At 57.9% G+C, this 12784-nt stretch overlaps 2 protein-coding genes and 1 long non-coding RNA gene across 4 annotated transcripts in view; 2 read left to right on the plus strand and 1 right to left on the minus strand.

The window, feature by feature from the left end:
* Nucleotides 1-12784, minus strand: part of LOC146423359 (uncharacterized) — a 97173-nt gene that overhangs the window by 30509 nt on the left and 53880 nt on the right. The window lies entirely within an intron of this gene.
* Nucleotides 2252-3056, plus strand: LOC146423362 (uncharacterized). Its single transcript, XM_085044850.1, has 3 exons — nt 2252-2397; nt 2644-2831; nt 2923-3056. The coding sequence occupies exons 1-3, from the start codon at nt 2257-2259 to the stop codon at nt 3005-3007; spliced, it is 414 nt and encodes a 137-aa protein (XP_084900976.1). The 5' UTR covers nt 2252-2256; the 3' UTR covers nt 3008-3056.
* On the plus strand, nt 3234-4988 carry LOC146423363 (uncharacterized). 2 transcript variants are annotated; one of them, XR_014847569.1, is made up of 4 exons: nt 3234-3440; nt 3616-3753; nt 4272-4427; nt 4585-4988. It is a non-coding gene; the product is annotated as an uncharacterized LOC146423363 (long non-coding RNA). The 2 variants fall into 2 exon arrangements; XR_014847570.1 differs by lacking the exons at nt 4272-4427; nt 4585-4988 and adding an exon at nt 3962-4132.

The raw sequence follows: 12784 nt of genomic DNA on the forward strand, positions 1-12784 counted from the left end.
TGCAGTAGTGTCTCAAGGAAACCTTGGTTCCATGAGGTTCCATAGCATCACAACATCTCCTGGGTTCCATGAGGTTCCACAGTGTCACAACATCTCCTGGGTTCCATGAAAGCCTGCTGTGTCACAATCACTGTGTCACACTCACTGTGAGAAAGAAGTGGTCAATAGGTAACTCGAGTTAACTATTGAGAGACAGAATATGTGAATTCTAAAACCTAGAGAAACAGGGACTCTGCCACACTGCTCCCTGGGCCCCAGGGCTCAGAGCAGCATTCATGCCTTGGCCCACACCTTCCTTGTGTGTGTCACACCCCCGTGTTTGGGATGGCCAGCAGCCGGGACTTGTCCCAAGGAGGCTGTGCCAGCTTCTGTGGAAGGCCCTGTGCCCTTCCCGCTGTGGGGGCTCCTGCTGCTGCTGCCCTGAGCCCGCAGAGCAGGGCAGCATTTGCTTCTTGTTCAAGCTGCCCCTGAAGTTTCTGTCAGGCTGTCTTTGGCACTTGGGACAAGGCATTCGTTCAACCCGGGCCACTTTGGGTGGGGTGGAGCAGTGGCAGTGTGCCCAAGGGCCCCTTCGTGACACAGCGCAGCATGGTAACCCTGGAGTGTGATGGGGTGTCCAAGGGCCATCTGTGGCACACTGTGACATAGGTGCTGGTGGCAATGCAGCCACGCCAGAGTGCTTGGTGCTCACGACGGGACAGGACGGCTCGTTCGTTGCTGGCCTGGAGCTTTTCCAAAGTGCTACCGCTGCAGCTGACCTTACGGCCAGACTGTGGCACTTGGTTACTCTGAGCTTTTTCGAAGCGTTATTCCTGCAGTTGACCTCGAGGCCAGACCACAGGACTTGCTGTGCTGTGGCCTTCCCAAGGCTTTTTTGTTGCAAGTGCCTTCAAGGCACGACTGCAGGACTTGCTCACTCGGAGCTTTCCTGAGGCATCTCTCCTGCAAGCAAGTAGCCATTATTCCACTCAGTAGCATGGAGCAGGGACCCCCAGGCATGCCCAAGCTGGCCTGGGTGAACAAGGAGGAAGAAGGCCCTGGAGCTGCCCCAGCACAGCAGCCTGGAGAGGTGAAACAGTTCCAGCCACTGCAGGCCAGTGAGTGGCAGAGCTGGGCCACAGGGCTGGTGCCTGTAGCCATCTTGGCCCCATCCCATCCCATCCCATCCCATCCCATCCCATCCCATCCCATCCCATCCCATTCCCTGGGGACATGCCCATTGATGGCCTTGCTCCATCCCCTGGGCATCCCGGGCTGTCCCTGCCTGGGCAGCGTAGGGCTGGGCCACATTCTCTGGCCTCTGCCACAGCCCCTCAGCCCCAGCTGCATTTGCTCTTTGCCAGATGCAGGGAAGGACCAGACACAAGAGCAGGGCCCTGCTGATGGCTGCTTCTGCAGAGCAGAGCAGGTACCTGCAGCCATCCCCACCTGGGCTGGGCCTACTGTCACTGCTCAGCCAGCTCCACGCTTGGAGTGCTTCATGGAACATCCCCTTCTTCCCACTCTCCGCTCTCCTGCCAATGACTTGCAAATTCAAGTGCATTTGGCAGGAAGAGACCAGCGACATGGGCACTGGGGCCATGGAAAACTGTGAAGTCTCCAACACTGACACCAATGTTGCCCTGCTGGATTTACTTGTTAAGAAGGGTGTCTCCCTTCCAGAGCAAGTAAACAGCCTGTGGCCAGGGTTGGAGCCCTCCAGAAACTGCTTGGCCTCCCAAGGCATGCCCGCTGGTCCCTTTAAAGCCTTTGAAGACATCACAGTGTGATTGGAAGGGAAGCACTTCTCTGCGGAGGCTGGGAATGTTACTCCCTCTGGTAGCTTTCCAACTCTTCCCATGCCTTCTCCAGGTGCCAGCTGTGGTGGGGAACATCCATCAGCAGCTCAAGTCCAAGGAGTCTGGTGAAGACAGGCTGGACAATACCCCGCTGATGTCATGTTAACTCTGCTGCTCGTGGCCCCATCGTGTGACAGGTACGGGGCCTACCTGCCCAGTGTGCTCAGGGCTCACCAGCCTATCCCCCTGTGGAGCCTGTCCCAGATGTCTGACAAATGGGGAGTTCCAGGGCCCTCTGGCTCCTCCTCCCTGCCCTTCAGAAGCCTGTCCCCACAGGAGTTGGCTGCCTGGGTGCTGCCAGCAAGGGGCAGAGGGCAGTGGCAGGGCTGGAAGGCGGCCCAGGCACCCACAGCTGACTAGGCCACAGTGCTGTGGTGGTGATCCTCCTGACACAGAGCTCTGACCCCACAGTGCTGCAATGACCATGTGGAGGATGTTCATGTTCTCGAGCAGGACTGCAGAGCTGGCGCTGCTGATGCTCCTTGATGTGCTGGGGAGCTGGCCACAGCACAGCACTTGCACCTCTGATGGGGACAACATGGATGTCTTTGCCCTGGCTGTGAGTTTCTGCAACTGGCCTTTGCTTGCCCCCAAGTCGCCTCTCCAGCAGCTCTCCATGCATCTTCCCCTACTGCATCTCCCTGCCTCAGGCGCTGGGCTGAAACCGGGGCTAGGGGCAGGCTCAGGGGCACCAGGTCTGGTGCTCTGCCTGCGTGTCCCCTGGCCTCTCCCTCCCATGCTCAGGCCCTGCCACATGGGACACCGCAGCACTGAGTGCTGTCTTGGGGTGCTTTGTCCTTTGCAGACAACTGTGGTGATGTGGAAGATCCTCCAGGAGCCCTGCTGCCCACATGTAGTGACCGTGTATTTCCCCATCCTCTTTGCGCGTCTTCTCTTCCAAGTGCTCTTCAGCACACTGCATATTCCAGACAAGGCTGATACCTTCTGGAAGGGATGCCAGGAGCAACACGGCCTTGCCACCAACCCCAACAGGTGCTCCATCCCAGTCCTCCTGTTCCTCCCATGTCCCCAGGGTAGAGGACCCAGTGCTCCCAGCGTGACCTGGGCTTTGCTCTGCATACAGGTTTGCAGCGCAGACCCTGAAGGCCCTGCTCTGCCAACTGCAGTATGAGAATGTGGTGTTGGCAGTGGAACGCAAGTGTGGCTAGGACATGCTGCTCTGTGCAAACACGCACTACTACAGCAGTGGGTCTGCTGGCCAGGTGAGACCCCCTTCTCCCTGCTGCTCCCAGCACTGGTGACCCTCACAGTCCCCCCAGTGGCCATGGGTCAGAGGGCCTTGTTACTGAGGGATGGCCAAGCAGACTGGAAAAGGCTGGCAGAGGAGAGTGCCCAGGAGCAGCCGCTTCCCAGAGACCAGGTTCCCTTGCAGGGTGCTGGGGAAAGATCAGACCTCTGTGAGTCAGTCCTGGGAGAGGTTTGCCCCCTGGCTCAGGGTCTCAGTACTTTTTTCCACCTTCCAGGGAGATGATGCGCCATGCATCCATACCCTTGTGTTCTGAGATTGCACTCCACCTGCTCTGGCTGCTCAGCATAGAGGAGGCATGCTGGGATCTGCCTGCCCTGGCATTCGTTGCGGAGGTGAGCCTGATGGCCAGCACTGCCTCGCTCAGCTGCCTTGCAGCTCTCTGGCCTCTCATAGCTGCAGCCGCCTGGGACGGTGCCAGCGCCCTGTGCTGCTGCTGCCTGGGCCCAGCCCCGTGCAGTTGCAGGCTCCTGGCAGCTGGGTCCCCTGTCACTGCCCTGTGACTCTCAGGTCCTGGAGTGTCTGGACTTCAGTGAATGCGGTGTCAGTGCCCTGATTGTCATGGCAAGGTACCTGCAGAGTGAGTGCAGGGAGAGGTGTCACCTGGCACTCAGAGGCCTCGTGGTGCTCTGCAAGGATCCCTTACTGGTGAGAAGGGGGCAGTGGCTGAAGCCGCACTAGCAGCGTGGGGCTGGGGAACGCAGCCCCTTGGGCTTGGCTGGGCTTCAGGAGCTGAGGCAGCTGCTCCCAGCTCTCCTGCCTCCCGGTTCAGCTGCCCAAGTGCTTCGGGATGGGCCTTTGGCCTCTGCACCCTGCAGCAGCAGGGCTGGGTTTCACAGCCCTGTGTTCTGCAAAGGCTGAAAGAATGTGGAGCCTGAATGAGAGCTTCATGGAGCTCCTGAGGGAAGATGATAGGAACATGGTTAGGATGACCCTCTGTGTACTCAGCTCTTTGTTCTTGGACAATACCACCCCAATACCTGCGCCTGTCGCCCTGCTGCTGATTGAGGCACTCTTGCCGTTTTTTGACAACGTAAGGCTATGTGCCCCCAGCCACGGGCACTGGGTGCTGCCCAGACACTTTGTGCCCTGTGGATTTTCCAGCCTGCACCCAGGTGGGCCTGGAGCAGCCAGTGCTGATGTCTTTTTTCCTTCCTTTCATACAGAACAATACCCAGGTGCAGCTGCTCTCCATGATGTTCTTCTGAGACATGATGGATTGCTTAACAGAAAAGGGAATAAAGGCCCTGAAGTCACATGTGGGCCAGAGCCTGATCCCACTCTCTTTCCACTGCCATGATGAAAACCAGCATGTCGTTGAGGTAAGGATTTGTGGGCTGCTGGTGTCCCCGAGAGGAACCTCAGCTGCCTCCTGCCCTGGCACCTCACAGGCTGCAGCCTCCCCCTAGCCTTGGCACAGGGACACGTGCTCTGTGCCCTGGGCTGTGGTGCCATCTCTGGCTCTCTGCTGCTCTCCAGGCCTCTTGGGAGATGCTGCATTGTGCAGCCAGATTCCTGAAGAGGAGGGACATTGAACAGATGCTGCAGGTGGATGAGACATGGAGGTTCGGCGAGGGCCTGGTAAGGACGGCTTGGAATCCCCAGGCGCAGCCTGGAGAAGCCCCCTGCCCCCAGTGCTCAGTGTGCAGGATTGGCAGCTGTGTCCCTGCCCGGTGCTGTGCCCCACATGCCACTCCCTTCCCCGGCCCTCACCATCCCCTCTGCCCCCTCCAAAGCCCAGCACCAGTGGCTGCCGGCCTGGCCTCAGGGCAGGGGAGGCCAGGGCTGGGTGCAGGGAGAGCCCGGCCAAGGGGCAGAGCCCGTGCCAAGCCTTCCCTCCTCCTTGGCACTCTGCCTAGCTGGCAGAGGATGAGAGCCGAGCAACCGAGCACCTGCGCCAGGCCCTGCCCTACCCTACCTGGAGAGCCCACAGCAGCCCCTAGAGAGGCAGTCGTCAGATTCATCAGTGAGTCATGAGCCCAGGCTCCCTCCCTCCCCGGCCCAGCCCGGCCCGGCCCCACCCAGCCCACCACAGCTAGGCCCCAGCCCGGCTGCTGCCCCAGCAGCAGCAGCATGCATGCCACAGTGACAGGCTCTGTGTTCCCAGGGATGGCTGGACGGCACACGAGGGGGCAGAAGAAAGAGCTCCAGCTCCTCTGCGAGGGTGAGTGAGGGCAGCGAGATGTCAGCAGGGGCTGGCGGAGGGAGCTGCATTCCCTGCCCCAGCTCTGGATGGCTCTGCTCCCTGTGCGGACGAGGGGTTGGCACGGGCAGAGCGCAGAGAGGTTTCAGGGATGCAGAGGGTGTCCGTGGCCAGCATCCCTCTGTGCCGCCCCATCCCTCTTCTCCTCAGGAGACAACAGCCCGAGCTGTCGGCGGTGTCCTGCCTCAGGTCTGGGGACAACTTTTCCGCCAACGATGGGAACTTCTGGACTCTGTGCAAATTTGGCTGAACCACAGGATGGAAACCATCTACAGGGACCAGTGGTGGGCAAGGAGTGCACAGAGTGCCATCCTGTACACTCTCTGTGTGCATGGGCCAGACCAGGAGATCATGATCCAGCGTCTGCAGGACATCATGGAGGAATACACGTTGCCACTGGTCCCAGGGCACCATCGACATCATTGTGAGGCAGTGCAGAGAGGAGGCCCAGAGGCTTCTGCGCTCCCACGCTGCTGTGGATGAGGATGACAGCCCAGCAGCCAGCAGCAGCTCCAGCAGCTCCGGCAACTCCAGCAGCTCCAGCTTCTCCTGCTTCTCCAGCCCCAACAGCCCCAGCTCCAGCTCCTCCAGCTCTTGGACAGAGACTCTAGCCAGCACTCCTGAAGTCTCTGTGGAGGCAGAGGAGGAAGCTGCCACAATGGGGGCCACCCCCGCCAGGGGTCACAGCCACCCCCCAGCTGTGCCCATGTGCCCAGACCAGCACCAGCCCCAGGAGGAGGCAGGTCCCTCTGCCCAGAGCACCAGCCCCAGACCCTCTGGTCTCACCTGAGGTGGGGATTGCTTGCAGCAGCGGCCCCGGTGTCCCCCAAAGAGAGGAGCCCCTGAGCCTCAGGAATCTCCGCACTCCAGCAAGAGGCACCCCCACCAGTAGGAGTAGCAATGCTCTTAAAACCACTTATTTAGGAAATAAATAAATAAATTGTTGTTTCTCCTTGACACAATCTCTGGGTGGTGCTTCCTCAGCCTCCTGGTGCCTTTGCCCTTCCCCTCATGCCCCACCGTGGCTCCCATGTCCTGTGGTGCACAGCCTGAGGCCGAGGGCCATGGCAGCAGCACCTCTTTCCACAGGAAATCTGCTGCAGCTGCACAGCTCCAGGGCAGCAGATGGCAAAGACAGAAAGGGTAGCAGGGGAAGCTGGTCTTGTCACAGGATGATTTATCAATGCTCCGTGTCAGAGAGGAGAAGAAGTGGAAGAGAGAGAAGAACGGAGAGAAATGCACAGAGGGAGAGAGAGAGAGAAAGACAGAAAAAGGAAAAAGAAAGGAATGAAAGGGTAAAATGAAAGGAATGGAGGGAAAAGGAGGGGAAGGGAGGAGGGGTTTGAGGATAAAAGGAAAGTGGATGGGAGGGAAGGGGAGTGGAGCAGAGGGCAGTGGAGTGATGAGGAGGGTAAATGAGGTTTCATGTGAGTTTCAGGGAAGGGAAGTTTTAGGTAAGTGTTAGGAAATTTTCAGGGTGTTTCAGAGAAGGGAAGGGAAGGAAGGGAAAAAAGGAAAGGAAAGGGAAGGAAAGGATAAAGGAAAAGAAAGAAAGGAATTAATGAAAAGAAAGAATGAAAAAGAAGGAAAGGAAAAGAAAGAAAAGGAAGGGAAGCAAAGACAAGAAAAAGGAAAAGACATAGAAAATAAAGGAAAGGCAAAAAAAAGAAAAAGGAAAAAAATGTAAAGAGAAGAAAGGAAAAGAAAGAAAGGAAAGGAAAAGAAAAGAAAGGACAGAAAAAAGCAATATAAGTAAGAAAATAACAGAAAAAGAAAAGGAAGAAAATGAAAGGAAAAGAAAGAAAAGAAAGGAAAGGAACAGAAAGAAAAAGAAAGGGAAGGGAAACAGAAATGAAAGGGACAGAAAGAAATGAAAGGAAAAGAAAGGAAAAGAAAGGAAAGAAAGCAAAATAAAAGAAGGGAAAGGAAGGGAAGGAAAAGAAAGAAAAGGAAAAGAAAAAATAAAGGAAAAGAAAGGTAAAAAATAAAAAAGAAAGGTAAAGAACAAAAAGAAAAGAAACGTAAAGAAAGGAAAGAAAGGTAAAGAAAGAAAAGAGAAGAAAGGTAAAGAAGGCAAGGCAAGGCAAAGCAAGACAAGGCAAGGGAAAGGAAAGAAAATCCTCCGGTGGTGTCGCCGGGCAGAGGCAGTGGAACAGCCCCCGCAGCCCCCTCTGTGCCTGCCTGAAGCACGAGGGACACTTCTTGTGGGGAACTGGCTGCGGCCTGAGGGCCTGGGCTCCCGGCCGAGCTGCCCCAGGGCTGGGGGAGCTGTGCGGGGCAGGCTGCAGGCTCTCGGGCCCTGCCTCGGGCACCTGCTGGGCCAGGGCGGGAGAGGCCGCGTGTGCCACGGTTGCTCGGGCTTCCAGAAGGGCAAGCATGGCCCAGAGCGGCACTCGGGGGTGCGACACTAGTGAGAGGTGCCCAACCCATGCCTCCCACAGGAAGGACACGGTGAGCCCACCTATTTTCAAAACCACTGCTCTTTGCTCCCTGGCCTCTGCTTCTTGCTCGAGAAGTTCCAGGAGGCTCACATCATCTCACTCATCCTCTTCCCACTCGTCAATCTCCCTCTGCAAACTTTGGGCCCCATGGCCTGGACGCTCGCATCTTCCCAGCTGGAGATTTCCTGGATCAGCTCTGGCTCAGCACAGGCTGCCCCTGGGGTCTCTTCTTGCTGCATTTCTCCAGGGCAGATCTCTGGCTCTTCCCCATGGTTCCACTCCAGCTTCCCCATGGGAAGCTCCAGCTCCCCAGCCAAGGCTCCCTCCTCGGTCTCTCGCTGTGCACCGACCGAACCCCTCTTGGCCTCCTGCTGCTGCTGCTGCTGCTGCTCACTGCTGCCTGGGCTCCCAGCGGGGCAGGTGAGGGGCTGGGGGACTGTGAGTTGGGCCTTGCCTTGTCCTGCTCCATGGCTCACACCTCCGGCACAGACGAGTCCCAGGAGATGCTTGCTGCTGCCACAGCAGCTCTCCTGGGGCACTTGGGTGCCCGACTCTAGTGACAGGAGGTCAACCCAAGCCTCTAACGAGAAGGACATGGGGAGCTACCCTATTGAAAGAACTACTGGTCTTTGCTCCCGGGCTTCTGCTTCTTTCTCAAGGAGTTCCAGGAGGCTCACATCATACCACTTGTCCTCTTCCCACTTGTCGTCCTCCCGCTGCAAGCCTTGGGCCCCACGCCCTGGACGCTTGCATCTTCCCAGCCGTCCCATGCCACCTCTTGGTCACTGGTGTCCTCCCAGCCAGACTGCACCGATGGTCTCTTCCTTTGGTGCCTTTGGACGCCTCCTGGGCAATGGAGCCTTGCTCTCCAGAAAGCTCTTGGCCAGTGTATTCTTCCCAGTCCAAGTGTTCTTGGTAGTTACTGCCTTCTCGGGGGACATGCTGGGCTCCTCCTCCTCCACCTCCTCTTCTGCAGCACCGGCATGTGCCTGCTGGGCCTCCATGGGGCTGCCCGGGGCAGGAGAGGTGCTGGGCAGGGCAGGTGCTGCCTCTGCTCCCCTCTGGGTGCCTGCAGTGCTGAGAGAGCCAGGGCCCCTGCTGGGCACAAGGCTGGCCATCTTTGCCCATGTCTGCGGCCAAGGCTTGGGCCCAGAGCTGGGCACTGAAGCTTAGGGAAGGGGAGCTTGGGAAGGAAAGGGGAGCTGGGAAGGGAAGGGAAGGGAAGGGAAGGGAAGGGAAGGGAAGGGAAGGGAAGGGAAGGGAAGGGAAGGGAAGGGAAGGGAAGGGAAGGAAAGAAGGAAAGGAAAGGAAAGGAAAGGAAAGGAAAGGAAAGGAAAGGAAAGGAAAGGAAAGGAAAGGAAAGGAAAGGAAAGGAAAGGAAAGGAAAGGAAAGGAAAGGAAAGGGAAAGGAAAGAATCCTCCGCTGGTGTCGCTGGGAAGGAGCAGTGGAACAGCCCCCCAGCACCCGCAGCAATGACACACGTGGATCTGGCATCACATGAACACTTGGAGGCCACGGTCTCAAGCGCACCTCTGTAGAACTGATGAAGCAAGGCAGCTGCTGAAAGCTTCGCTCAACTCCGGCATTCCAAGGCTCGCGCTTCCTTTGGCCTTATTCCACCCTGCAGAGCGCAGAAAAATTTGTAAGCTTTGGGGAATTGCCTGCGATCTGTCCATTCCTTGCTTCCCCCAAACAAGAGGGTAAGGCTGAATGCATAAATGGAACACTAAAAACGCTGACAAGTGCAATTGGTGAAAACCATCCCAGGCCTATGCTCAGGCCTTGCCTCTAGCCTGGCGGAGAGCCAACACAAATCCTCGTGAAACATTCAGTGCATGGCGGGCTGTGCAGGTCAAATGGTGCCTATGACAAGAAAAGTGCCCAGCTGAGAAAGTAGCTTACCTTGCCGAGGTATCGAACAGCTTGCAAGTTCCGCTTTGCACAAGCTGCCGAGATATTCGTTCCGTTCTCCAGATGCACCTGCCCGTCTGCTCCTGGCCTGAGACTGAATCTCTGCCAAACGGAAAAACGGGGATTTTAGAAACAAAGTCGAAAGGACCATTCCAGGTCCCCGTCAGCCTCGCCGAAGCAAAGGTATGGACAGAGCAGCCGCCGTTCACTGCTCCGCAGGGAAGAAAACCTCTGCTCCAGGAACGACTAGAAGACAAAAACCCATCCAAAACGAGATCACGCCACTTCCCTCGCTCTTTTCGTGCCTCTTAGGCGCGCACTTCGGCACAAGCATTCAGATCGAGCCCCCAAATCTGCATCTAACTTTCATCCAAAATCTATCCAAAAGCTCTCCACAAGAACCACTTGCACAAAGGGGGCCTTTGCTGCACAGCCTGCTCCTCCCAGCTTCCCCTCTGCTCCACGTTGCCCCTCCCAACTCTGGCTGTCTTCCCGGAATGGCAGTAACTGTAGCAAAGGGACACCTTTCCCGTCCTGTTCCCCCCCTCTCCCCCAGTGGGGACATTTCTGGCTCACCTCTCCACAGAAATGGGAGCAGCAGACGGCCTGCCACTGGCTTTTGGGCCCCCAAGCTGCCCAAGCCGGCCTTTGCAGGGAGCTGCTGGAGCGCGGCGGCACGGCACGGGCTCTTCGCCGGAGAGGGCTGCCTGCCTTGGCTCGCACGGGGGCCCAGTGTCACCCACCACGGGCAGCTGCAGCACGGTGTGCAGGCCATCGGATCACCCCTGCCGCTTTCCCGCCCCAGGGCCCCCCTCGGGCCTGCAGCTCCCGGCCACCCAGCCACCCGCTCCTGCAGCCAAGGGCCAACTGGCAGCCTGGGGCCCGTGCAAGCCGGGGGCCATTGTGACACGGCGGCGGGGCCGCCCGTGCGTTGGCACCCCGTGGCGGGCACCATGGAGACCCTGGTGTGTTGACGCTGTGGAACTCCGTTGGAAGCCAGGCTCCCCCTGTGACACCACGGCACCTCAGGGAAGGAAGCCTGGCGACCGACCGGGTGCTGACTTCAGCTAGGGAAGCTGACACAAGCAGCGTCACTGGAACCACTGGCAAGCTACGGAAGCTAGCGGAACGCTGACAAGTGCAACTGGTGAAAACCATCCCAGGCCTATGCTCAGGCCTTGCCTCTAGCTTTCCTGAAAATCCCCATACAACCGAGGCGGAGAGCCAACACAAGTCCTTGTGAAACATTCAGTGCACGGCCGGCGCTGCGGGTCAAATGGTGTCTATAGCAAGAAAAGTGCCCAGCTGAGAAAGTTGCTTACCTTGCCGAGGTATCGAACAGCTTGGAAGTTCCGCTTTGCACAAGCTGCGGAGATATTCGTCCCGTCCTCCAGATGCACCTGCCCGCCTGGTCCAGGCCCGAGACTGAATCTCTGCCAAACGGAAAAAGAGGGACTTTAGAAACAAAGTCAAAAGGACCATTCCAGGTCCCCGTCAGCCTCGCCGAAGGCAAAGGTACGGACAGAGAAGCCGCCCTTCACAGCTCCACGGGGAAGAAAACCTCTGCTCCTGGAACAACTAGAAGACAAAAACCCATCCAAAACGGGATCACGCCACTTCCCTCGCTCTTTTCGTGCCTCTTATCCGCGCACTTCGGCACCACCATTCAGATCGAGCCCCCAAATCTGCATCTAACTTTCATCCAAAATCTATCCAAAAGCTCTCCACAAGAACCACTTGCACAAAGGGGGCCTTTGCTGCACAGCCTGCTCCTCCCAGCTTCCCCTCTGCTCCACGTTGCCCCTCCCAACTCTGGCTGTCTTCCCGGAATGGCAGTAACTGTAGCAAAGGGACACCTTTCCCGTCCTGTTCCCCCCCTCTCCCCCAGTGGGGACATTTCTGGCTCACCTCTCCACAGAAATGGGAGCAGCAGACAGCCTGCCACTGGCTTTTGGGCCCCCAAGCTGCCCAAGCCGGCCTTTGCAGGGAGCTGCTGGAGCGCCACGGCGGGCTCTTCGCGAGAGAGGGCTGCCTGCCTTGGCTCGCACGGGGCCCAAGTGTCACCCACCACGGGCAGCTGCAGCACGGTGCAGGCCAGCCAGTTCAGCTTTCAGGAGCCCTCGGGCCTGCAGCTCCCGGCCACCCAGCCACCGCTCCTGCATAAGGCCAACTGGCAGCCTGGGGCCCGTGCAAGCCGGGGGCCATTGTGACACGGCGGCGGGGCCGCCCGTGCGTTGGCACCCCGTGGCGGGCACCATGGAGACCCTGGTGTGTTGACGCTGTGGAACTCCGTTGGAAGCCAGGCTCCCCCTGTGACACCACGGCACCTCAGGGAAGGAAGCCTGGCGACCGACCGGGTGCTGACTTCAGCTAGGGAATCTGACGCAAGCAGCGTCACTGGAACCACTGGCAAGCTACGGAAGCTAGTGGAACGCTGACAAGTGCAACTGGTGAAAACCATCCCAGGCCTATGCTCAGGCCTTGCCTCTAGCCTTCCTGAAAATCCCCATACAACCGAGGCGGAGAGCCAACACAAGTCCTCGTGAAACATTCAGTGCACGGCGGGCCGTGCAGGTCAAATGGTGTCTATGACAAGAAAAGTGCCCAGCTGAGAAAGTTGCTTACCTTGCCGAGGTATCGAACAGCTTGGAAGTTCCGCTTTGCACAAGCTGCAGAGATATTCGTCCCGTCCTCCAGATGCACCTGCCCGCCTGGTCCAGGCCCGAGACTGAATCTCTGCCAAACAGAAAAAGAGGGACTTTAGAAACAAAGTCGAAAGGACCATTCCAGGTCCCCGTCAGCCTCGCCGAAGGCAAAGGTACGGACAGAGAAGCCGCCCTTCACAGCTCCACGGGGAAGAAAACCTCTGCTCCTGGAACAACTAGAAGACAAAAACCCATCCAAAACGAGATCACGCCACTTCCCTCGCTCTTTTCGTGCCTCTTATCCGCGCACTTCGGCACCACCATTCAGATCGAGCCCCCAAATCTGCATCTAACTTTCATCCAAAATCTATCCAAAAGCTCTCCACAAGAACCACTTGCACAAATGGGGCCTTTGCTGCGCAGCCTGCTCCTCCCAGCCCCCCCTGTGCTCCACGTCGCCCCTCCCAACAAAGGCGGT

Source organism: Lichenostomus cassidix, unplaced genomic scaffold (genome assembly GCF_008360975.1).
Source record: "Lichenostomus cassidix isolate B80296 unplaced genomic scaffold, HeHo_3.0 HiC_scaffold_864, whole genome shotgun sequence".
NCBI lineage: Eukaryota > Metazoa > Chordata > Aves > Passeriformes > Meliphagidae > Lichenostomus > Lichenostomus cassidix.

What these genes read in the sequence shown, in the direction of transcription:
- LOC146423362 (XM_085044850.1), top strand. Translation starts at nt 2,257, where the DNA reads ATGACCATGTGGAGGATGTTCATGTTCTCGAGCAGGACTGCAGAGCTG. An exon ending in TGGATGTCTTTGCCCTGGCT is followed by an intron (nt 2,398 to 2,643) that starts GTGAGTTTCTGC and finishes TGTCCTTTGCAG; the next exon opens with ACAACTGTGGTGATGTGGAA. An exon ending in CTTGCCACCAACCCCAACAG is followed by an intron (nt 2,832 to 2,922) that starts GTGCTCCATCCC and finishes CTCTGCATACAG; the next exon opens with GTTTGCAGCGCAGACCCTGA.